Below are 25,649 nucleotides of genomic sequence, written 5' to 3'. Positions count from 1 at the left end.
GCGACTTGCGTCTGTCTTTCCCTGCAATGAACCAAAGGTGTTGCGGAGGTGAGAATGTCCACGGTTGCGTGTTCCTTCCAGTTGCTTGTGGGACCATGACATGTTAGAGAGGTGGTGGCTGTTGCGGTGCTCCCTTTGTCCATGTTGGTGGGCGCCTTCTGGCTGTCTGTAGGATGATGGTGGGGTCCAGATGCGGTGGGTGTTGCGGAGCGTCTAAGTCTTTGCTTGCCCATCTCCTCGTCTGCCCGTCTGGGCTGGCGCAGGCCTTTTTCCACCCGTCTGGGGCCGGCGGTGTCTCGGACCCCACTGTGACGTGGACCACCACGAGCAGTCTGCTGGCTGTGACATGGCCATGACATCAGCAGGGCTGGTGCCAGGATCTCGTTTGGGGCGCAGGCCTCAGCTACCCAGGGGAGAAGGTTGTGGAGCTCCCTTCGCCCCTGGCTTTGGGAAGCTGCCTGCAAGGCCAGGATGGGGTAGAGGCCAGGGCTGTCTTATCTGTCCTGTAGAGCGTTGAGAGCTCTCCGTCCGAGGGACGAGGCGGGAGAGGAGAGGAGTGTGCCGTCGTGTGGTTGTGCCCGTGTCCAGGCTGTGGCTGTCAAAGGCAGGAGAAGCAACAACCACAGCAGCCACCCTTGTCGCCACGAGCAGCTCCGGCCTCCTTGCCCAGGGCAATGGTAGCCTCATGCCAAGGCTTTCTATGGTATGAATCGCAGACAGCCAGGAGACCCCTGTCCTGGGCCAAGCCTGTCACTTACCCTCCCGTGACATGGACCACTGCCAACGTTCTGCCCGCTATGAGATGGCCATGCCATGCCCCGGGCTGGTGCCCAGCCCTCGGCTACCCAGGGGAGAGGGTTGCGGAGCTCCCTTTGCCCACGGTTGTGGGAAGCTCCTTGCAAGACCAGGACGGGGTAGAGGCCAGGGCTGTCTTATCTGTCCTGTAGAGCGTTGAGAGCTCTCCGGCCGAGTGACGAGGGGAGAGAGGACAGGGGCCGTGGTCTGGCTGCGTCCCTTTCCAGGAGTCTGGCTGCAATTGTCAGGAGAAGCAAGAAAAGAGAAGTCAGCCTCCCTTGCTGTGGGCAGCCGCAGCCCCCTTGCCTTCCCCTGCGTGCCTGCTCCTCTCAGCCCTCGCTCGCCCGCCTCCTCGTCTGCCAGTCTGGGCTGGCGCAGCCCTTTGTGTACCCGTCTGGGGCCAGCCGTGTCACTGACCCCACTGTGACGTGGACCAGCGCGAGCAGTCTGCTGGCTGTGAGGTGGCCATGACATCAGCCGGGCTGGTGCCTGGGGTTGGTGCTGCATCCGTGCGATACCGCTTTTCCAGCAGTCAAATGAGAAGAGACAATTACACAAACAATAAAACGAAATGGAAACCAAGAATTGGTAGTGCTGGGGAAGGACGTGCAGTAGGTGTAGGGTCACTGTAGAGAAGAGCAGCTCAGCAAAGGTTAAAAGAGAATTAAAAGCAGCAGGTCCCACCCACTGCCCCGATTTTAAAGATTTGGGTGGTACTTGCTGCTGAGATTTGTGGGTTTGAAGGCTATTGTGGAAGAAAGACACTTGTGGAGTTCTCTGAAGGTGATCTTTCAGACCTTGGCCTTGAAGACGTGTCGCAGTGTCCGAGCCTGCGTCCACGAGCGGCTGGCAATGCCGAGGGTATCGCTGCGTGAAGTGCGCGACTTGCGTCTGTCTTTCCCTGCAATGAACCAAAGGTGTTGCGGAGGTGAGAATGTCCACGGTTGCGTGTTCCTTCCAGTTGCTTGTGGGACCATGACATGTTAGAGAGGTGGTGGCTGTTGCGGTGCTCCCTTTGTCCATGTTGGTGGGCGCCTTCTGGCTGTCTGTAGGATGATGGTGGGGTCCAGATGCGGTGGGTGTTGCGGAGCGTCTAAGTCTTTGCTTGCCCATCTCCTCGTCTGCCCGTCTGGGCTGGCGCAGGCCTTTTTCCACCCGTCTGGGGCCAACGGTGTCTCGGACCCCACTGTGACGTGGACCACCACGAGCAGTCTGCTGGCTGTGACATGGCCATGACATCAGCAGGGCTGGTGCCAGGATCTCGTTTGGGGCGCAGGCCTCAGCTACCCAGGGGAGAAGGTTGTGGAGCTCCCTTCGCCCCTGGCTTTGGGAAGCTGCCTGCAAGGCCAGGATGGGGTAGAGGCCAGGGCTGTCTTATCTGTCCTGTAGAGCGTTGAGAGCTCTCCGTCCGAGGGACGAGGCGGGAGAGGAGAGGAGTGTGCCGTCGTGTGGTTGTGCCCGTGTCCAGGCTGTGGCTGTCAAAGGCAGGAGAAGCAACAACCACAGCAGCCACCCTTGTCGCCACGAGCAGCTCCGGCCTCCTTGCCCAGGGCAATGGTAGCCTCATGCCAAGGCTTTCTATGGTATGAATCGCAGACAGCCAGGAGACCCCTGTCCTGGGCCAAGCCTGTCACTTACCCTCCCGTGACATGGACCACTGCCAACGTTCTGCCCGCTATGAGATGGCCATGCCATGCCCCGGGCTGGTGCCCAGCCCTCGGCTACCCAGGGGAGAGGGTTGCGGAGCTCCCTTTGCCCACGGTTGTGGGAAGCTCCTTGCAAGACCAGGACGGGGTAGAGGCCAGGGCTGTCTTATCTGTCCTGTAGAGCGTTGAGAGCTCTCCGGCCGAGTGACGAGGGGAGAGAGGACAGGGGCCGTGGTCTGGCTGCGTCCCTTTCCAGGAGTCTGGCTGCAATTGTCAGGAGAAGCAAGAAAAGAGAAGTCAGCCTCCCTTGCTGTGGGCAGCCGCAGCCCCCTTGCCTTCCCCTGCGTGCCTGCTCCTCTCAGCCCTCGCTCGCCCGCCTCCTCGTCTGCCAGTCTGGGCTGGCGCAGCCCTTTGTGTACCCGTCTGGGGCCAGCCGTGTCACTGACCCCACTGTGACGTGGACCAGCGCGAGCAGTCTGCTGGCTGTGAGGTGGCCATGACATCAGCCGGGCTGGTGCCTGGGGTTGGTGCTGCATCCGTGCGATACCGCTTTTCCAGCAGTCAAATGAGAAGAGACAATTACACAAACAATAAAACGAAATGGAAACCAAGAATTGGTAGTGCTGGGGAAGGACGTGCAGTAGGTGTAGGGTCACTGTAGAGAAGAGCAGCTCAGCAAAGGTTAAAAGAGAATTAAAAGCAGCAGGTCCCACCCACTGCCCCGATTTTAAAGATTTGGGTGGTACTTGCTGCTGAGATTTGTGGGTTTGAAGGCTATTGTGGAAGAAAGACACTTGTGGAGTTCTCTGAAGGTGATCTTTCAGACCTTGGCCTTGAAGACGTGTCGCAGTGTCCGAGCCTGCGTCCACGAGCGGCTGGCAATGCCGAGGGTATCGCTGCGTGAAGTGCGCGACTTGCGTCTGTCTTTCCCTGCAATGAACCAAAGGTGTTGCGGAGGTGAGAATGTCCACGGTTGCGTGTTCCTTCCAGTTGCTTGTGGGACCATGACATGTTAGAGAGGTGGTGGCTGTTGCGGTGCTCCCTTTATCCATGTTGGTGGGCGCCTTCTGGCTGTCTGTAGGATGATGGTGGGGTCCAGATGCGGTGGGTGTTGCGGAGCGTCTAAGTCTTTGCTTGCCCATCTCCTCGTCTGCCCGTCTGGGCTGGCGCAGGCCTTTTTCCATCCGTCTGGGGCCGGCGGTGTCTCGGACCCCACTGTGACGTGGACCACCACGAGCAGTCTGCTGGCTGTGACATGGCCATGACATCAGCAGGGCTGGTGCCAGGATCTCGTTTGGGGCCCAGGCCTCGGCTACCCAGGGGAGAAGGTTGTGGAGCTCCCTTCGCCCCTGGCTTTGGGAAGCTGCCTGCAAGGCCAGGATGGGGTAGAGGCCAGGGCTGTCTTATCTGTCCTGTAGAGCGTTGAGAGCTCTCCGTCCGAGGGACGAGGCGGGAGAGGAGAGGAGTGTGCCGTCGTGTGGTTGTGCCCGTGTCCAGGCTGTGGCTGTCAAAGGCAGGAGAAGCAACAACCACAGCAGCCACCCTCTTGTCGCCACGAGCAGCTCCGGCCTCCTTGCCCAGGGCAATGGTAGCCTCATGCCAAGGCTTTCTATGGTATGAATCGCAGACAGCCAGGAGACCCCTGTCCTGGGCCAAGCCTGTCACTTACCCTCCCGTGACATGGACCACTGCCAACGTTCTGCCCGCTATGAGATGGCCATGCCATGCCCCAGGCTGGTGCCCAGCCCTCGGCTACCCAGGGGAGAGGGTTGCGGAGCTCCCTTTGCCCACGGTTGTGGGAAGCTCCTTGCAAGACCAGGACGGGGTAGAGGCCAGGGCTGTCTTATCTGTCCTGTGGAGCGTTGAGAGCTCTCCGGCCGAGTGACGAGGGGAGAGAGGACAGGGGCCGTGGTCTGGCTGCGTCCCTTTCCAGGAGTCTGGCTGCAATTGTCAGGAGAAGCAAGAAAAGAGAAGTCAGCCTCCCTTGCTGTGGGCAGCCGCAGCCCCCTTGCCTTCCCCTGCGTGCCTGCTCCTCTCAGCCCTCGCTCGCCCGCCTCCTCGTCTGCCAGTCTGGGCTGGCGCAGCCCTTTGTGTACCCGTCTGGGGCCAGCCGTGTCACTGACCCCACTGTGACGTGGACCAGCGCGAGCAGTCTGCTGGCTGTGAGGTGGCCATGACATCAGCCGGGCTGGTGCCTGGGGTTGGTGCTGCATCCGTGCGATACCGCTTTTCCAGCAGTCAAATGAGAAGAGACAATTACACAAACAATAAAACGAAATGGAAACCAAGAATTGGTAGAGCTGGGGAAGGACGTGCAGTAGGTGTAGGGTCACTGTAGAGAAGAGCAGCTCAGCAAAGGTTAAAAGAGAATTAAAAGCAGCAGGTCCCACCCACTGCCCCGATTTTAAAGATTTGGGTGGTACTTGCTGCTGAGATTTGTGGGTTTGAAGGCTATTGTGGAAGAAAGACACTTGTGGAGTTCTCTGAAGGTGATCATTCAGACCTTGGCCTTGAAGACGTGTCGCAGTGTCCGAGCCTGCGTCCACGAGCGGCTGGCAATGCCGAGGGTATCGCTGCGTGAAGTGCGCGACTTGCGTCTGTCTTTCCCTGCAATGAACCAAAGGTGTTGCGGAGGTGAGAATGTCCACGGTTGCGTGTTCCTTCCAGTTGCTTGTGGGACCATGACGACGTGTTAGAGAGGTGGTGGCTGTTGCGGTGCTCCCTTTGTCCATGTTGGTGGGCGCCTTCTGGCTGTCTGTAGGATGATGGTGGGGTCCAGATGCGGTGGGTGTTGCGGAGCGTCTAAGTCTTTGCTTGCCCATCTCCTCGTCTGCCCGTCTGGGCTGGCGCAGGCCTTTTTCCACCCGTCTGGGGCCAGCGGTGTCTCGGACCCCACTGTGACGTGGACCACCACGAGCAGTCTGCTGGCTGTGACATGGCCATGACATCAGCAGGGCTGGTGCCAGGATCTCGTTTGGGGCCCAGGCCTCGGCTACCCAGGGGAGAAGGTTGTGGAGCTCCCTTCGCCCATGGCTTTGGGAAGCTGCCTGCAAGGCCAGGATGGGGTAGAGGCCAGGGCTGTCTTATCTGTCCTGTAGAGCGTTGAGAGCTCTCCGTCCGAGGGACGAGGCGGGAGAGGAGAGGAGTGTGCCGTCGTGTGGTTGTGCCCGTGTCCAGGCTGTGGCTGTCAAAGGCAGGAGAAGCAACAACCACAGCAGCCACCCTCTTGTCGCCACGAGCAGCTCCGGCCTCCTTGCCCAGGGCAATGGTAGCCTCATGCCAAGGCTTTCTATGGTATGAATCGCAGACAGCCAGGAGACCCCTGTCCTGGGCCAAGCCTGTCACTTACCCTCCCGTGACATGGACCACTGCCAACGTTCTGCCCGCTATGAGATGGCCATGCCATGCCCCGGGCTGGTGCCCAGCCGTCGGCTACCCAGGGGAGAGGGTTGCGGAGCTCCCTTTGCCCACGGTTGTGGGAAGCTCCTTGCAAGACCAGGACGGGGTAGAGGCCAGGGCTGTCTTATCTGTCCTGTAGAGCGTTGAGAGCTCTCCGGCCGAGTGACGAGGGGAGAGAGGACAGGGGCCGTGGTCTGGCTGCGTCCCTTTCCAGGAGTCTGGCTGCAATTGTCAGGAGAAGCAAGAAAAGAGAAGTCAGCCTCCCTTGCTGTGGGCAGCCGCAGCCCCCTTGCCTTCCCCTCCGTGCCTGCTCCTCTCAGCCCTCGCTCGCCCGCCTCCTCGTCTGCCAGTCTGGGCTGGCGCAGCCCTTTGTGTACCCGTCTGGGGCCAGCCGTGTCACTGACCCCACTGTGACGTGGACCAGCGCGAGCAGTCTGCTGGCTGTGAGGTGGCCATGACATCAGCCGGGCTGGTGCCTGGGGTTGGTGCTGCATCCGTGCGATACCGCTTTTCCAGCAGTCAAATGAGAAGAGACAATTACACAATAAAACGAAATGGAAACCAAGAATTGGTAGAGCTGGGGAAGGATGTGCAGTAGGTGTAGGGTCACTGTAGAGAAGAGCAGCTCAGCAAAGGTTAAAAGAGAATTAAAAGCAGCAGGTCCCACCCACTGCCCCGATTTTAAAGATTTGGGTGGCACTTGCTGCTGAGATTTGTGGGTTTGAAGGCTATTGTGGAAGAAAGACACTTGTGGAGTTCTCTGAAGGTGATCGTTCAGACCTTGGCCTTGAAGACGTGTCGCAGTGTCCGAGCCTGCGTCCACGAGCGGCTGGCAATGCCGAGGGTATCGCTGCGTGAAGTGCGCGACTTGCGTCTGTCTTTCCCTGCAATGAACCAAAGGTGTTGCGGAGGTGAGAATGTCCACGGTTGCGTGTTCCTTCCAGTTGCTTGTGGGACCATGACATGTTAGAGAGGTGGTGGCTGTTGCGGTGCTCCCTTTGTCCATGTTGGTGGGCGCCTTCTGGCTGTCTGTAGGATGATGGTGGGGTCCAGATGCGGTGGGTGTTGCGGAGCGTCTAAGTCTTTGCTTGCCCATCTCCTCGTCTGCCCGTCTGGGCTGGCGCAGGCCTTTTTCCACCCGTCTGGGGCCAACGGTGTCTCGGACCCCACTGTGACGTGGACCACCACGAGCAGTCTGCTGGCTGTGACATGGCCATGACATCAGCAGGGCTGGTGCCAGGATCTCGTTTGGGGCCCAGGCCTCGGCTACCCAGGGGAGAAGGTTGTGGAGCTCCCTTCGCCCCTGGCTTTGGGAAGCTGCCTGCAAGGCCAGGATGGGGTAGAGGCCAGGGCTGTCTTATCTGTCCTGTAGAGCGTTGAGAGCTCTCCGTCCGAGGGACGAGGCGGGAGAGGAGAGGAGTGTGCCGTCGTGTGGTTGTGCCCGTGTCCAGGCTGTGGCTGTCAAAGGCAGGAGAAGCAACAACCACAGCAGCCACCCTCTTGTCGCCACGAGCAGCTCCGGCCTCCTTGCCCAGGGCAATGGTAGCCTCATGCCAAGGCTTTCTATGGTATGAATCGCAGACAGCCAGGAGACCCCTGTCCTGGGCCAAGCCTGTCACTTACCCTCCCGTGACATGGACCACTGCCAACGTTCTGCCCGCTATGAGATGGCCATGCCATGCCCCGGGCTGGTGCCCAGCCCTCGGCTACCCAGGGGAGAGGGTTGCGGAGCTCCCTTTGCCCACGGTTGTGGGAAGCTCCTTGCAAGACCAGGACGGGGTAGAGGCCAGGGCTGTCTTATCTGTCCTGTAGAGCGTTGAGAGCTCTCCGGCCGAGTGACGAGGGGAGAGAGGACAGGGGCCGTGGTCTGGCTGCGTCCCTTTCCAGGAGTCTGGCTGCAATTGTCAGGAGAAGCAAGAAAAGAGAAGTCAGCCTCCCTTGCTGTGGGCAGCCGCAGCCCCCTTGCCTTCCCCTCCGTGCCTGCTCCTCTCAGCCCTCGCTCGCCCGCCTCCTCGTCTGCCAGTCTGGGCTGGCGCAGCCCTTTGTGTACCCGTCTGGGGCCAGCCCTGTCACTGACCCCACTGTGACGTGGACCAGCGCGAGCAGTCTGCTGGCTGTGAGGTGGCCATGACATCAGCCGGCTGGTGCCTGGGGTTGGTGCTGCATCCGTGCGATACCGCTTTTCCAGCAGTCAAATGAGAAGAGACAATTACACAAACAATAAAATGAAATGGAAACCAAGAATTGGTAGTGCTGGGGAAGGACGTGCAGTAGGTATAGGGTCACTCTTTGAGTTAATTACTCATGACATCCAGTTGATAATGTCAAATTTAAAAATATATATTGCAGCGTATCTCTGTATCTATTGTATCTTGAGGGTAAATCCCAAAGTCTTATTTTTCCTGGGACTTATAGTGGTGGGTTTTGTGGGGGAGGGAGTGGTGTAGTAATTACCTTTGTAGCTGTAGAGAAGCTGTGGTATGTGATGTGTCTTGTTTTGGTCTCTTACAGCGTTCGTTACTCTCTTAAATGGAGAGCAGGCTCAAAACGCGATTCAGAAATTTCACCGGTATTCTCTGCGGGGAAAAGAAATATCCGTGCAACTCCAACCAACAGATGCTTTGCTGTGCATTACTAATTTGCCCATTTCATTTACATTAGAAGAGTTTGAAGAACTTGTGCGTGCGTATGGCAATGTTGAGAGGTGTTTTTTGGTCTATAACGAAGTCACTGGCCGTTCAAAGGGCTATGGCTTTGTGGAATATATGAAGAAGGACTCTGCTGCAAAGGCGAGACTGGAACTTCTGGGGAAACAGATAGACGAGAGCACTCTCTTTGCACAGTGGATGGATGTGAACCAGCTGACGACAAATCTTATTCACTCCAAGTGCCTTTGTGTAGATAAATTTCAAAAAGACTACGTTGATTCAAAAGAACTGATCCAAGCTTTCTCACTAAAGTATAAACCTGTTTTCTGCCAGGTATGTTGAATTTGTATCTTTTGGAAGATCATGGTCATGACTTAAGTAGCTCTGTATTTGCATCTTCACTGCTTGCTGTCTTACCTTTTTATTTTTCATTTAAGTAGTGAATGGTTATGCATCTGCATTGCGTTATATTATGTGGTACAGGTTCTTTACCCAGGTATGGGTTTGCAGTGATTTGTCGATGTCATCTGGGAATTCTGCAGGGGAGCACTCCTGTGAAGCACCAATAAAACGTTTATAAGACATCCCCTCCTCATGTATCTTACTGAAAATCATTTTAGAAATATTTTAGGGAGCTTTTAAAGTAAATGATGATGATGGTTTTATTGCTCAGTGAAGAAAACCAGAGTGTATCAATACCACAAGTGCAACAGTTTAGATGATGGAGGATATATGTATATGTATATAATTAATATATTTAAGAAACCTCTGCAAATATTTAATGTGTTTTTTCCCTAACTGGAGAACGTGTAGGCTTGGGATCTCCTAGGCGGCTGGGCTTGCCAGTGATAGAAGTGATCTATCTTTTGGAAAGCTTGCAGGTACAGAAGAGGTAGATCCTTACCAGCCTTTGCAAGTGTAAAGGTTTCCTTCTCATCATCATGGCTTGTGAGATACTAGACCACAAATGTTGCTTGTAGAAGTGGTGCAGGCCAGCGTACCGTAAACAGGCAGTAGAAAGAAAGCTTGCTTTATAGTCACGCAGTTGGGTATGATTTCAGTTGTTTGTTTGTTTTTTCCTTAAGTATCTTGGAAGACTTCTCGGGGATTAGCTTCAGGGATAATCAGCGTCTAAGACGGGAAGGTCCATCAGGCTGTCTAGTCTGACCACCTGCAGGCCATCACGTTTTCCCTAGTGCTCGTTTCGAGCCCCAGTAATTTGCAGTTGGCTAAAGCACATCCTTGTACTTATTGGATCCAAATATACCAGGAGATGCCTAAATTGGAAGTAACTCTTTCCAGAAACTGCCCGTCCCTTGTTATTTTCCACTTCTGTCTGTTTTCTCAGTTGAATGTATCCGGCTTCAACTTCACCTCACTGATGACTAGATTGACGAGCCTTTGCTCCCCACTATTTTCTTCCAGTAAGAAGGTATTAAATGCTGTAATCAAGTCAGTTGCTCAATCTTTGCTTAATTAGCTGAACAGCTTGATCTTTTAAAGTCTTTTTACTTCAGGGCATTTTTCCAGCTGTCAGATAATCCGGAGGCTGTTATCAGCTTCCCCAACAATTTTTCAACATTCTTTTAAAATTCTGAAGTTCAAAGAATAACAGGCTGCTTTGATAAAGAAACTAACACTAACAGTATTCTACATTCTAAAAATTGACTTTTGCCTTCCTTCTTAAATCATAATGATACATGGATCACACCTGGTATAGGTGAGGAAGGTCTGTTTGTGTATGCGTTCTATCAGTAAATGGCACTTAATACATGTTTCTGTAAAATACAGGAATTAAACAGTATGCTTTTGAATTAGGAAATAGGCACCCAGTCAAAAATACATCCAAGAAAACATTTTTAGCATGTTCTCATATTACCTATCGCTTGTATAAATGTACTGTGTAATAGACTAATAGGCAGATCATAGAAGTATGATAATAGAAGAAAAATAGGTTTACTTATGATAACTTATAATTTATTCTCAGTGTTTCTCAGAGAATAAACGTGATTTATTCACGTTTATTCAGTCACGCCTCATGTTTTCACTGGGCATCCAACAGGTACTGACTGGTGAGGGAGGCTCTGCCTCGAGGGGTGGTGGGGAGAGGCAGCAGAGGTGCTGGTTTGCAGACGTAGCGGGTGAGTGGTGGAGGTGAACCCCATGGGCTGACGGGGGAAGCAGCCCTCCGGAGAGGGAAGGTATGGGGGTGGAGGTAGGTAAACAAGTAGTTCAAATTTGATAGATGAAAAAGGGAAGACGGTGGATGAGTTCTCATCACAGTAGTGTTAATTAATTATGGTTTTATGAGTGAGATGACCTAAAAATTAAGTACAAAGAAAGGAGAAGGAGGAAGACCCAAGAAAGTGTGGAAGAAGCAAGGAGGGAGATGTGACATGGTGGGTAGAGACATAAGAGGAAAACTAGGAGAGGACAGGGTAGCAGAAACCTGGGTGGGGAGGGAATTTCAATAGAGAACGACTAGGAGAAGCACCTTTGTCTGGAAGAATGAATACATTTTAGAAACACAATTAAAATATTCGTTCACACTCTTGTTATTTTACGTCTTCATGACCAGAGTCTCTCTCTTCCTTGCATTTCCTTGTCTTGGCCAATCCAGCCTCTCCTACACTCAGACTGTCCCTCCAGTAGGGTCCCTTTGACCATTTTGCCCATCTCCTGGTATGGCTTCTTTAACGTGGCTGTCCTGTGCTGCTTTCATGGCTTAGTTCTGCTGGTAACTCTGATGCAGTATTTCATCACGTAAATGTGATCTTTTACCTAAAATTCTTAGCTGAACTCATGAAATCAATCTCATGATTTCCTCTCTGTTGACAACAGAAATGTTCTGTCAGGAAGAGCTGAAGCCAGAAACTTACACAGTTTAGAAAAACGGCATTTCCTAGGACTTACAGGAGCATGTTTTGTTCCTTTGCTTCAACAAAATGGACCAGAAAACCTCATTCCATTCGTATGTCAACTTTAAGTTGTCACTAGGAGGTCTCCACTGTTATCTGAATGGGGACAGAGGGTTTTTCTTCAGTACCTGTTTACTTGGGAAGTTTATAAATTCCTGATCTGTTTGCAAGAATACTGGTAGCTGCACTTTCACATGTTAAGGGAGTTTTTAACTGTGCATGAAACTACAATACGTTCCGTAGCTGCAAACCGTTCTTTTCACAAGTATGTCAGGTCTTTACCAGTGCAGCTAAACTGATGTCAAAATAAACTATAATGCTTCTCCACATAGACACACACACACACATATATACATAGCATATACATATCTATGTGTGTATTTATATATCAAAATATTTGTGTTCTCCAGACCTCTTCCCAGAGGCCAGTCTTAAACAGTGACATTAGAGATCTGATCACCCTCTTTTTCTTCAAAATCTTTGAGATTTATATTTCAATTGTTAGTGTAAGTTTTTGGGATCTAATAGTTGGGAATAGGTTGTTTTTATCCAGTGAAATCTAGAGATTTCCTCTGTTCCACATCAGAGCTAGTATCAGTATATAATTTCTGTTCATTTTGGGACTGGAGATTTTTGCCTAAGCTTTATTCCCTCCCTTCTCACCCCCTTTTTTTGTTTGATTTAAATCTCCTCATTCTGCTATAAAACTCTGCAAACAAAGGACAGAGCATTGTTTAACACGTAAGCCTGTTTCCAGTCTGCTTGATTGATCAGTCTGGCATCTTCTCTTGGCATTAGATACAACCACAGACTTCATATTCTCCTAAAAGGCAGTATATATCAGTGGAATTTGCATTGTTACATGTTTCAACAGCTATCGTGTAGTCTGATGAATGACATTTTTATTATTGTAGGCTTAAAAACTGAACAATAGTGAGTTTATAATTCTTATCCTGAAAAATAAAAATAAAAATTATTGTAGCATACAGCTGTATTTATAATTTCCTTCTCATTCCTTCTTTATTCTGAAAATATGCATTAAATACATTTCACAGCTCAAGTTCTTCATGAAATTAGATTGAAGTGAAGGTGGCAATTCAAGTAGATAGAGCATACATGCCAAATATCATATGAAGTTATGATATTCAACTTATATCTAGCACGTCTGAGAAAGAAGCATACTGATTTGGGTAGGCCTTAACATAGGGTGTCAACTGTTTGCGAAGTATTTTGCCAGGGATAGGTGAAAATATTGCAAGGCAGTTCCTGAAATTCTCCATTTTGTTCAGTGTGTTGTGAAATGTTGTTTCAGTTTGCTCAGGATGAAGATAGTTATATTGGTGACTTTGCGGTGGTTGAGTATGAAACTGCAGAGCAGGCTGAGAAAGTACAAGAAGTCACCGATGGCATGACTATCAAAGGCAAGAGAGTCCAGGTGTCGTACTGTGCTCCGGGAGCGCCAGGCAGAAGCACGTTAGCAGCACTTATAGCAGCACAAAGGATGGTAAGATACTTGCAAATCTGTTTTCAGAATGAGTTTGATACCCCTCGAGCAGCCTGGGTTGGGTCAGAGGGATTCAGCTGCTTTGCATTAGGAAAACGAGCCAAGCTTTTGGAAGCATTAGCCTCTTTTTTTTAATTTAGTCAGCCCAATTCAGTCTCCTTCCTAGAAAAGCATGGCCATATTCTGCAAGGAGGAAGGGCAAAATATGGCCATAAGATTATCACAAAGTCATACTTACGTAGCTCTGGGATTTTAGTAAATTTAATTTTCTGTACAAGAAATTGTTCCAGTTCAAAACAGAAGTAACTGTAAGTGGAGTCATTTAACAAGCTAAAACTTGGTTTAAAACAGAGAGGCAAGAATTTGTCAATTTTAAGATAGATTTCAAGGTAGGAGAAATAGTTTCGTTTCATGCTTGATATAGAAGAAAGCTTTTTACACTCACATGTCTTATCAAATTATTTCCTAGAAAATTGGATGTGATAAGTGTTACACGAAGCTTAAGTAGAAGCAGAACAGTCTCATTACTTCGGCGAGCTTTAGCCCACCTCTTTATAAAAGAGATGAGTGGTGTTATTATAAGATAGTATGTGGTGTTCATATTAACAGTGCCTTTCATATTTTCCTTTATTGATAACTCTGTCTTGGTTTAAGGGAAAAAAAGAAACGTGTCTCAGGAAAAATAATATGCTTGCAGTTTTGGGGGGAATAGTTTGTTAGGCATTTCATTTGAGGGAAAAGGAGCAGGAAACAGGGAAGGAGATGTGTTTTCTGTGTAAAATGAAACGTGTACATTACCGTCAGACAAGCTTGAGGGATTTAAATGTATCCTTTGTTTTCTCCTGATTCTAACATTTTTGTGTCTCTTGTAATTGGAGATGAGGAACAATAGGAAAGGCTTGCTGCCAGAGCCAAATCCAGTGCAGATTATGAAAAGTTTTAATAATCCAGCGATGTTGCAAATGCTACTGCAGCCCCAGTTACGTGGACATGCTGTTAAACCTGGTAAGTTGTTTTAAAACGGAATTAAAAAATGATACAAGACTTTCAGCACAGGAGAGAAGCAGGAATACTATTTTAAAATCTGTGCAGACACTGTTTCAGTGTGTCTATGTAGACACTTCCACGCTTTATGAAAGCGAAAGCAAGAGGTGGATTGCTACACTATTGTGTCTGGGAAAAATTTAGTGTTACCTAAAAATGTCCTCACATTAACTCTGTGGTCTCTGAATGTTTATATTAGAAATGGATTTAGAATTAAATGTCTTTTGCAGACATCATTAAAATGGCGAATTTAAATCTGATTCTAGATCTGAATTTTGCAGCCTGAGTCTTTCTCCTATTGATTCCAATGTAAATTGTTATTCACTTGGATGCTACCGTAGTCGTACACAGCATTTCATAACGGCATTAGGCAAAAACATTTCTCTGAGCTTTCATTAGGATGGATGTGAATAAACATACTAAAAACAATCTTATCGCATTTGAAATGGTGAAAGTATTAGGAACAGGAATGAGAACAGATAATTTGAAGAGTCAAATGGGGGACAGCTAAGAGTTTGTGGCATAATCTACTGTCAGAAAATACACAGAAATTGTGTGCGAAGTGAACACTTTAGTGAAGAAACACTTTAGCTAATGCTGAAGTTTCGAAGCACTTTACGTAATGCTGTGGTCTCGCAGTCAACTACAGGCATTTCTGCATCTTTTGAGCAAAACCGTCAGCTTTAGAGGAGCTCCATGGAAGTACATTTGATCTCTAATATGCTGTTAATTGCAGATCAAAGCTGGGTGTATTGAAAGGTTTCATTATAGTGACCTTTAGTATACTGGAAAGTTTCGTGGAAACCAAATCTAAAAAATATAGAATAACTCTTATAAAGATCTTTACTTGCCTAACTTACAAAACACTGCAACTTTGTCTTGTGTTTCTAAAACAGTTCTTGGAGCATCCGCAGGTTTACCTCACCTTATAAATTCAGCTGTTGGCCCACCTTTTTTGCAGTTGAATAAAGTTCATCAGGTATGTGACAAAAAAACTTTTGTCAAAATACATATTTGTAGAGATCTTAGCGTGGAAAATATTCTCAAAGTTTTAAGAAATTACAACTAAAATCAAAAAAAGCTGTCTTTAAGAAAAAAGAAAAAAGCTGTCTTTAAGAAAAGCGCTCTATAACGAGATGCCTGTGGGGATGTAAGAGCAGACTCTGCTTACTATCCACAAGTGAGTTATTTTAGCTTAACTGAGTGTTTGATTTGCTAACACCTGCCGATGTAGAGACAACTTGCCATTACTGGCAAAAAAAATCCTCTTTGAATTAGAGCTCGAGGAGCATGGCACATCCGTTTCTCTTGGAGCTGCTCATATACACTTCCTGTAGAGACTTGATTATTTTATCTTATTCCAGCCAAGAAGTTTAGCATCGTTATCTTCATTTTAAAGCTTGCAAGGACCAAAATGTGCTATATATGCCATAAAAAATAGTAATTTGCAGATGTTACTACTTAGTCAAAAACCCCGAAGGTTACAAGCTGTTTAAAGTGTTCTCGGAGTATCTTCAATTCACTGTAAAGTTGATATGACTTCCATATGGACACCAGAATTTCTGATAGATACTATAAAGGATATTTGGGATGAGTTTGCCCTAGAAATTGGTGATGAGAACATGCTAGAGTAGCACCCACAACCAGAACTCCTCCCTGCAGCAGTTCACTTGGCCAGCAGCCTACCTGGCCTCTGCCTTGCATTGAGGTTCTGTCAGAGATTTCTCCAGCTCTGCCAAGAGCTGAAATTTACCTTTAATATTCATGGTGGGTATTTTCATAAGTACCTGTGAGGGACTGGGGTCAATCGCTCTGACGTACTATTTCTGATGTTTCAGAAATTCCAATTTAAAAAATAAAATCCCTTAAGTAATTCTTATTTCTGCTGTTCTTTTGGCAAACACAGACTTACAGATCTTAAAAAAGACCAAGTTAAAATGTAGAGATACTCCTTATATTAAGTATATTTAGCTTTTCTATTTTTTTCTGCTAAAAACTGGTAGGTGAATATATTAATTTTGAATAAATACTACTTAATTTTGCCCCATCAAGTGAGTTGCTTTTGTCCTGTACAACGAAAAAATACATCATTCTTTGTTTGTACTTCTTTTATTTAAATGACGTTTTCAATTGGTATATTTAGTTACTGCTGCTCTTCTTCAGCCTTGGAGAGTCTATGCTTCCTTGGAAGGCAATGTGAATGTTTTCTCATCACAGCTGGAGACAGGCATGTTTTACACAGTAAACGGTGTGATTGATGATGACCCGATGTTTTTTGGCTTAAGAGTGCTGCAGCCAAACAACTTAGTGTTTTCTCTTTAGAGAGACTTACAAGTCTAATTCTCTTCCAGGGAGCTTCCTGTCATTTAATTCATTCATTTAATCCAAACCTGGTCTAATAGCCTGAATGTTATTGACAATTATTTGATTATGCCAATTCCTTCTATTAGGCACATTTTTCTGTTATTCAGTGACTTATTTCAGAGTATTCTCTAAAGCCAGAGAACCAGGTCACTATTTTTATTGTCTTGAAATTCAGTATTGTCACAAGCCAAGACAGCATCTTGGCTTGACTCTCTCCCCACCTCCCCAGTCACACACTGATTCATCTTCCTGTATATCTTGGTTTTGCTATTTTATAGTCAAGGTTTTGTAAAGTAATATAATGAGTAGAAACAATATTTTTAGATGATTATACCACAACATTATAAGATAATTGATAAAAAAAGATTCAACAGAGGGAAATTTGAACAAATGGGTTATTCATCCAGTAATCTTTCAACTCTGGAGGTAGCGTGGCTTTCAACTTCTTTCTTTTAATTTCTCTTAGTTACTATTATCATGTGCCAAAATAATGCATTTTAAACTTTCTCAGTGATGTGTTTTCCTGAGTCATCCAGCAGTTTATTAAACCTTTATTAACCCGGAGACTTTCTTTTGAGGATTCTAACCAACCTGATTTTCCACTCTTCTATTTCTAGAAGTTTTGCAATTGAACTAATACATTTTCTTTGTTGACTTAACCAGGTTTGGAAGGAACAACCACTGGTATTGGTGACAATAAACAGCCGTGGATAATTTCTACTGGAAATCACTAAGACGATTAAAATAGCAGATGCATAACTCACCTAGATATGGCCCTTTTTTGTTTTATATTGCACATTTCTGAGTCCAGAAGACCATATTATAGGTGTAGAGGTTTTTCCCTAGGGAATTTGACCCTACCACACACAGGTACAACCTAGGCTTGAAAATATTTCTGAGGTGTTTTGCAGGAGGCTGCAAAATCTGCAAAGCCATGCATCGGGAGAGCTGCCTTCTTTTTGGGTTCCATCTTCATTACCTTCATTACCTTTCCTAAGTAGGAGATTTCAAAAAAATGAGGAAGGCCATACTTGTTGTGATTTGACATAGTCAGTGTCCCATATCTCTATTCTTGCACCACTGTACAAAAAGGTTTGTAGAGCAACCTGTATTTTGCAAATCATGCTCAGGAGCTGCTGCCAGAAAGACCGTTTCAAGCCTGTATTCAGTTAGCATGAATCATAATGTGGTTTTGTGATCCAGAGTGGACTTAAGGTTTCTTTGAAGCCACTGTGCTAGCCAGAGCACATACTGCTGAAAATACCAGTGGCAGAGTCTGAACATGGTGCCCCAAAGTTGTTGATTAAGTGGCTCAATTCTGGTGGCAAACTGATCCAGAATTTTTTGAATGAAAAATATTAATATTTTATAGACTTGACAATCTGTAGGCACTGTGATTTGTAAGCTTTTTAATGGTTCTGGAATAGAATTTCATGTAGATAGTTGCCACTAAAAAAGGGGGGAAAAACATATCTGGATATTCCTCTTTGAAAGTAAAGATACTGTTTGGTAACTGTAAAGCAAGGGATGAGTGTCCCTGCCAGTTACAACCGAGTCCTGTAAAGCATATAGATATTTGGTGGAGATTATGTATTAGAATTGCAATGCAAGGCACAATGCAAACATTAACAAACAATGAAGTCCTTATTCATAGAGCTCATAATCCCCTGAAGTTCTTGTGTCTCATCTTTCTTATTGGCACGGTAGGTAACTCCCCTATCTAGTCTGTCTGCAGAGGCTTCAGACAGATTTAGCCTTTCCTGTTGGCTTAGAAGAGGGGCTGCAAGGGAGTTTGGATTGTATTTGGAATATACTCTTGATCTTTTAAAAGCCATCAGAAAACATACTTGTGGTTGTGAGGTGAAAAAAAGGGCTAGGAGGAAGAGAGGTTAAAAGAACTTGAAATAACTTTCTATGAATGAAGCAAAAATTAGTTCTGTGGAGGAAATAGTTATTTTCCTTTGCTGTATTAACTCAGAAACTAATTTAAATTTCTTTCAGCAGTATCATCCAAAAATGTTTCAAGAATGTGCTGTTTTCCACAGCTGTCAACTAACACTTCTTTTATTAATTTCAGAGTTCAATTCTGGGGAGTACATCTAACTTACTGCTGCAGAGCCCTGCTCACCTACCATTGCCACAGCAGCAACTGATGAAGATTGAAAACATTCAGGCTAATAGTGTAAGGTCATCACTTTAACTTTGACTGTCTTTGGACATTCTTATAACTGATAAAAGAAATAATTTTCTTCATCTTGTATAATTTAACAGTTTAGTGTATCTAAAAAGATTAACTGAAAATGTGAAAGTTACAAGAAATACCTACAGACAGATTGTTTTAATCATTTACACAGTTTTCTGTTCTTCCTTATAGAAACCGGGTTTGCTGGGAGAACCTCCAACAATGCTGCTTCAGACAGTACTGGGAATAGGGGTAATGCCATCAGTGAGTTCAGGCGTGGGAACCCGCGGAGAAGCTCTGAAGTGTAAATGACATTTTATTTCATACCAAATCAGTAGAAATGCTCAGCTTGAAATTATGCTCCTTGCTTTCTCCCACTTTAGCAAAAGCAATAATATGTTTGAACCTTATCACTGCACAGTAAGGTAGGCAGAGAGCTGGACAATAATGCAGGCTATATAGTTATATAGTTAAGCAAGGTAACAAGTTATATATCTGTATAACCAACTATAACCTGCTGGTTTAAGCAGGAAACCAACTGGAAATATCTTGCCTTGTTGCCTGGCTTCTCTCTTCTGTTTGTCAGGGAAGAAAGAGTACACTGTGGCATTGGCTGAATATTTGCAGGTTGTTAAATATTCTGCTTGCTCAGTTACTACTATTTTCAGTACACTTGGAATATGACCAAAATTTTGGGGTTTGTGTTTCAAAGCAGATAAATCTGAGTAGCTGAAGAGGCACCACAAATAGGTTTTTTGCATTCATTTCATTAAGCAATAGAGCTTTAACATCCAGTCTGTGACAGATGTCAATTTTGAATGCAAATTTCTGCACCAGTGATGCTCTCAGTTTTTATGAGGAAAGATCAGTTGTGATACTGTTTAGTGCATCTTTTTTGTTTCCTCCACTGAGAGCCATGTATTCTGCAGTTCTAGACGTGGTCTGAGAAATGGTAGTAACCAGGAGCAAGGAGGAGCTTTTGCAGGGGTGGGGAAGAAACCTGTTCTGAATGTCTGGATTTTAATTTTGGAGAATACTTTCTAGCTCTTCTGTTTGTAAAAGGAATTTTACTAATGCCAGTTGAGGTGGGGTTTTTCCCCTCTATTCCAATACAGAATCCTCTAGGATGTTGTTCACAGGTTTTTTGAAAGTGACAGGAAACACTAAGTAACTTATTATCATAGTGAATGTTTAGAAAAGTCAGAGTTCTCTTCTATTGTATTAGCTTTAAATAGAGTTGTTTGCTCCTGGGATGGTGAAAGAATAAAAACTATCATCAGAATCCAGTGTTCTGGGGCAGCTGTAAAATAGATCTCTAAATGTTTTTCTCATCACTTAGTAAAAACCACAAACAAAATGTACTGATAAATCTTGTCTAACAGAAAAGTTTCTCCATTTATGGTTGACTGCAGCATCTAATCTGACTCCAATTCAAACAGCAGCAGCAGCAGCAGGGATGGGCATGCTGCCATTCTTTCCGAATCAGCACATTGTTGGACAAGCTATACCAGGGCAAAATAACGCTCCAGATAAACAATCGGCTACCGAAGCGGTTGTCTCGGGATCACAGCCTTATCATCAGACCTTAACAAATCTTTCTGCGGGAGCTTTGCGGGCTGGACATGCCAAACAACAAAATCAACTAAAAAGTACTGATACAAGTTTGGGGGTAAGGAACATCGAATACCAATATTTTCTTTTTTCTTTTGTGTGGATTTTCTCTTTTTTATTTTAACATGCTTAAGAGTTAACTGCAACTGCTTATTGTAGTTCTTCACTATAAAATTTGGTAGATCACAGGATCATTCATGAGACATTTTAAGGTCATTTCAGTTATGAATAATAGGGAGAGAACAATAATGCTCTTTGGTGGTCCAAATGAATTAACAAAGGAATCTTTTTACAATGCTGGAGAGGTTTTTTTCCATGTGTATGCCTCATAATATTTGATGATGAAATTATCTCAAGGGCAATGTCCCTTTTAAAGACTGAAAATTGAACTTGTGGTTGAATTTTATGACTAATTAGAAGCAATTCTGGTGCTATGTAGGGCCTTTGGGTTTCCAGGTGGGGAGGGTGTGTGTGTGTGTGTGTGTATATATGTGTGTATGTAAATTTTCCACTTTTAATCCGTACCCTCTTAGCCATAGCTGACATATTCTTAATCTGTATCAGTTTCAATATTTAATCCCTTGAAGACAGAGGGTGGGAGGATGATGGGATGGGATTTAAGTTGAACCAAAATGGTCTAGTTTTTTCAGAAGTTTTTTCCTGTCATTAACAGAATTTACTTTTTTTATAATATACATAAATACTTCGACATTTATGGGGAAACATGTTCTTAATTCAGATCAGATCAGTGTTTTCCTTACATATTTTCTGAAGCATCTGAAGTGATTAGATTATATACAGTATTGGTGTCTGCCTTTGTTAGACAACTTTGACGGATTTGGTCCTGCTTCAGAAAGTACACTTTTTATTTTTTAAATCATTTTTTACTGTAATGAAGTGAATTTTACCGATGTATAGATACACATGGATAGAATACATAGGGTGTATGTGTATACATGTATAAAATCAGTGTTTTATTTCAGCATTTCAGTTAAAAGGAAATGTAATTAAACCATTAGAAGTCTAGGTAAATAATTTATTTCTATGAATATTGTTTATCAGGAAAAGTTCTTTTTTGAAATCCTGGTAGATGTTTTAATTGTTTTCTTTTCTGCATCAGTAGACAGAAGGCCCAGTTTGCAAAAATCACTTCCTTGACAAGACAGCCACAATCTGTACGCTGATACTGAACGGTCATACTGTCTTAAAGGCCTGCTTTTGCATCCAGATGAAGAATTTCAGCGCTCTGTTGAAGCTTTTTGTGTTTAAAAACTGGTCTCACTATTTTACTGAAAATAGTATTAATCCATTAAAATAATGGATTTTTTTTTTTCCTTAGTGGGCTTTGAAAAAATGAACAGAATAGATGTAGAGTAGAATACTGTAAGAAAGGTCTTTGAGCTATGTATTTCAGACAAGCTATGTAACTTGCTATAGCTACTTTATCCTTATTTCTGGTATTTGTTCTAACATAAGCTAAAGGGAAATAAACTGGTACTGTACCCTTCCTAGTCCCTCGTAGGAAAACACTTCTGGGGGTTTGGAGGAGTGAGTCAGTCCTGACACTTCAGATATTTTCCACTCAGATATTTTCCCCTTTTAAGTAAGGGCTCATAAATGGAGTGATCAGTAAGATGTGTTGTAATGGCAGATTGCAGACAGTGTCATCTCTCCAGTCCAGGGTTCATTTGTCCTTTATTTGCTTGTGACTCTGGGTGAGAAGAGTTGATTTTGTCTTGGCCATGTGCTTAATGCTAACTCCCTGCATCTGGAGTTGTTATGGTGATTATTATTCCTTTACTTGAATGTAAAAGGTTTTCTTTTGTTTGTTTGTTTTTAATACCCTTTAGCAACTTACAGTCTAAAGAGAAACATTCCTACAAAATTATTTGGCAAGAAAAAAGTACATGCAATGTGTCCAGATAGTTGTCCCCAGTATTTATTTTAAAAGTTTTCCTGTTACATTTCGTAGGGCTAAGCTTTTTTCAAAATCCTGCTGGGACACTTCCCTTATTTCTGACAAATGTTGTATGAATATAATGCAAACTGACCTGTCCAATTGTTTCGCAGACTCCCTTGAAAAAACAGACTTCGCTGCTAGGAGAACCACCAAAAGAAATACGTCTTAGTACCAACCCCTACTTGAATTTGGCAAGTGTGTTGCCTGGTATATGTCTTCCAGGTAAGCAAACATTTAGCGGTTTTAGTTGCAAGTTTCCTTGACCCAGAGTGTGGCAAATCGTTATTCTGTTTGGCAGGTAATTCCAGTGACCACAACATTTATCTTTAAGAAAATTTTGTCGTCTGTCTTAAAATTGCGATGTAATCTATCCTCATAGTTAATATTTTATTTGGGAAGGGTAAATTTTCAGAGTTAACGGGCTTACTGATGTAGACAAACTTCTAGAAAGCCTTTCAATTATTAGTAGCACTAATTAATTTTGAGCACAGCCTAATCTGAAGTAGCAAATTTCTGTTTTAATCCCAGAATATTGCTAAACAAGAGTACAACCTAATTTGTGCAGTTCATACAAAACGTGTGTTTATACAAACCGTGTATTCTTTGTGTTATGAACAGCAATTGCCAGCAAAGCCTCTAGTCCACCGCAGCAGACCGGACTTTCGAACAACATTGTGGATACTGCTGTGTCTCAGGGAACTACATCACAACATGCAATGGAAAATTATTTTAATTACTCTCAACAGCATGGGGAATATACACAGGTACGTTTTTTTGTAGCACTTCCTTCTGAAGCCCGGTTTGTCACTCAGAGCTCTGGTACCAGGATTTTTGGCAGAGATCTGCTCCCTGAGTTGCTCATTGTTTTTGTCTGTGTACTCTTAATGCACTTCTTGGTACACATAGAATCATGGAATCATTAAGGTTGGAAAAGACCTCTAAGATCACCGAGTCCAACCGTCAACCCAACACACCATGCCCACTACACCATGTCCCTAAGCACCTCATCTACACATCTTTTAAATACCTCCAGGGATGGTGACTCCACCACTTCCCTGGGCAGCCTGTTCCAAGGCCTGACCACTCTTTCAGTAAAGAAATTTCTCCTAATGTCCAATCTAAACCTCCCCTGGCACAACTTGAGGCCATTTCCTCTCGTCCTATCGCTGTTACTTGGCAGAAGAGACCAACACCCACCTCGCTACAACCTCCTGTCAGGTAGTTGTAGAGCGCGATGAACCCTCAGCCTCCTCTTCTCCAGACTAAACACCCCCAGTTCCCTCAGCCGCTCCCCATCAGACTTGTGCTCCAGGCCCTTCACCAGCTTCGTTGCCCTCCTCTGGACACGCTCCAGCACCTCCATGTCCTTCTTGTAGTGAGGGGCCCAAAACTGAACACAGGATTCGAGGTGCGGCCTCACCAGTGCCCAGTACAGGGGCACGATCACCTCCCTGCTCCTGCTGGCCACGCTATTTCTGACACAGGCCAGGATGCCCTTGGCCTTCTTGGCCACCTGGGCACACTGCCGGCTCACGTTCAGCTGGCTGTATGTGGTCTGATAGCCCTGTCTGCAGTTGAACAGCATTGCTCAACATCATGAACCACTCTTCAGCGGTTCCTAGGCTTTCTTACAACCAAAGCCCACCCTCTTCTTCAGATTGAACCTTGTAGGTCCTCTTCACTGATAGTTTGTGTCTTTCAGTGTACAGAATAGATTTAGCACGAAGTACGCCTAGTGCCAGCCAAAAAAAGACTCAGCACATTCCCCGCTGCAGTATCATAACCATTGAAAGACTGCTTCTTGAGAACTTGAATTCAGTGCAGTCGGCTAAAAAATTTCTTCTTATAATTTCTGGCTTGGCTTTTGTCTGTCTTCAAAACCATGACGTTTTTCTCTTTCCCTTCCCAAGAAGTTTTAAAGTTTTCTTGAACGTTGGCTAGATCCCAGAGAAGAGCGTGTTCTGTCTACCAGAAGTTCCCATGTAGCTTGGGGAATTTTTGCAGTCTCTGCCAGCTGGTTTCGCTGCATGGGATTTCTTCACCATTTGCCCCATTTGGTGATCGAGCGTGGCCATTAAGGTGGAGGGCTGCCCTGCATCTGGAGAGTGTTTTGTTGTAGTACTGAGAGTAAGCACTGAGTTTCACAGACATTGGGACATTCTGTGAAATAACGTTTCCATATTTTCATTAGCCATCACTAGTCTGTGCAGAAATATAATTGTATACAAATCAAATACGAAGACTGGATTGTAGTGCTGTCAGGTAACCTGTATAAAAGTCTTGGGTTTGCGCTGAGACACCCACCCTGGCTCTGCTGTAGGTCCCTCTCTCCTGCCCTGTCCCCATCACCTCCTCCTCCCCTGATCTCTCCTCCTACGGCAGGGGGACAGAAACAAGCTGTCTTCTCTTCTCCTAGGCTGCTGGCAAGGAAATCAGTATTGCTCCAAAACTCCTGGGGTAGAGCAGGGCTGCTGTGGGAGTCGGTTGGCTCTGGAGGACAGAGCGCGGGCGCGTGGGTGGGCACGGGGGTTGTTTTGTATTAGGAGGGTCTCAGCCTGGCCAGGAGGGGTGGAGGGGATGGGGTCGCTGCACAGCGTTCGCTGCAGCAGGGAGCTTTGCCAGGGGCCAGACCCATCTCCTGTCACATCTGGTGACAGTTGTGGGTTAGAGAAGCAAGAGAGATGTCCTGTGGGCCGTTGTGCTGTGTGTTTCATGTAAGCACTAACGTAGTCTTGAATATTTTGTTTGAATCTGATTATTGGCTTTAAATTCATTTTGATGTCTTCTGGAGGTAGTTCCAAAACCTTAAAATACTGTCAAAAAAAATCAGTAGTCTTGTAGTATTAGTGTTATTAGGATTATCTTTAGTAACATGAAGGATACAAATGATGTCACTTAGGTGCAGAGATGCCACATGTCATCATTCAGCTATAGTTGTACTGTCTGTTCCTTCCATGTAACAGAAATTACGTAGTACTTGCGTCCGCTGCCAAAGCAGTGGTGCCTTCTGTATCTTTTAAGCACTTACCGTAGTTTTAAATGTTTGGTTTGAGCTTTATCACTGGTGTTAAACATGTTTTGATGCTTCCTGGAGAGCTTTGCCTTTTGTTCATTCTCATGTCCTGCGAGGCCATAAGAATTGTTTTCATTTAAAGTGATCTTAATAGGCAGCTAATGGGAAGAGGTTTTTTCCTCCTTTATAGGAGGCTGTTCAGCAGTGGTATCAGCATTATGCTCAGGCATATAACTCTACCCAGGCAAGAGTCGATGAATTTGAAAATGAAGCCTCTGAGGTGAGAAATAATTTTATTTTCTTCCTGTCTCCATTGGCTGTTTCTCCCATCAGCTGTAAGGGTGCTTTTGGACTCTGGACACCTGCTTTGTTTGTTGATAGTGGCTGCTGCCGTCGGTACCGCAGAAATAAGGGGCTGGAATGTGTGGGACGAATGGCACTGCATGGTCACCTTCTGCAGGGCATGCCTGCACAGTTACTCTCCAGGATTCATACTCACGCTTTTGATTATATCTGGCATAAATATTCCTCTCTCTAAAATCCCACAACCCAAAGTTACCTGTAA

At 45.7% G+C, this 25,649-nt stretch overlaps 1 protein-coding gene across 3 annotated transcripts in view; it reads left to right on the top strand.

Annotated features, from left to right (window-relative positions):
• The window catches only part of RAVER2 (ribonucleoprotein, PTB binding 2), a 46,866-nt gene that overhangs the window by 14,603 nt on the left and 6,614 nt on the right, over nucleotides 1–25,649 (top strand). For 2 of the 3 annotated variants that reach the window (XM_075155595.1, XM_075155594.1), the window contains exons 3-12: nucleotides 8,352–8,821; nucleotides 12,719–12,910; nucleotides 13,789–13,915; nucleotides 14,851–14,933; nucleotides 18,396–18,500; nucleotides 18,693–18,804; nucleotides 19,940–20,169; nucleotides 22,182–22,293; nucleotides 22,690–22,835; nucleotides 25,275–25,364. In XM_075155595.1, the coding sequence (XP_075011696.1) occupies nucleotides 8,352–8,821; nucleotides 12,719–12,910; nucleotides 13,789–13,915; nucleotides 14,851–14,933; nucleotides 18,396–18,500; nucleotides 18,693–18,804; nucleotides 19,940–20,169; nucleotides 22,182–22,293; nucleotides 22,690–22,835; nucleotides 25,275–25,364 (1,667 nt within the window). The remainder of the gene's footprint in view (nucleotides 1–8,351; nucleotides 8,822–12,718; nucleotides 12,911–13,788; nucleotides 13,916–14,850; nucleotides 14,934–18,395; nucleotides 18,501–18,692; nucleotides 18,805–19,939; nucleotides 20,170–22,181; nucleotides 22,294–22,689; nucleotides 22,836–25,274; nucleotides 25,365–25,649) is intronic. The other variant, XM_075155597.1, reaches the window with a different exon arrangement.

This window comes from Calonectris borealis, chromosome 8 (assembly GCF_964195595.1).
Source record: "Calonectris borealis chromosome 8, bCalBor7.hap1.2, whole genome shotgun sequence".
Taxonomy (NCBI): Eukaryota; Metazoa; Chordata; class Aves; order Procellariiformes; family Procellariidae; genus Calonectris; species Calonectris borealis.
Note: the sequence above shows the minus strand (reverse complement) of the source record. Positions and strands in the feature narration are given on the sequence as shown.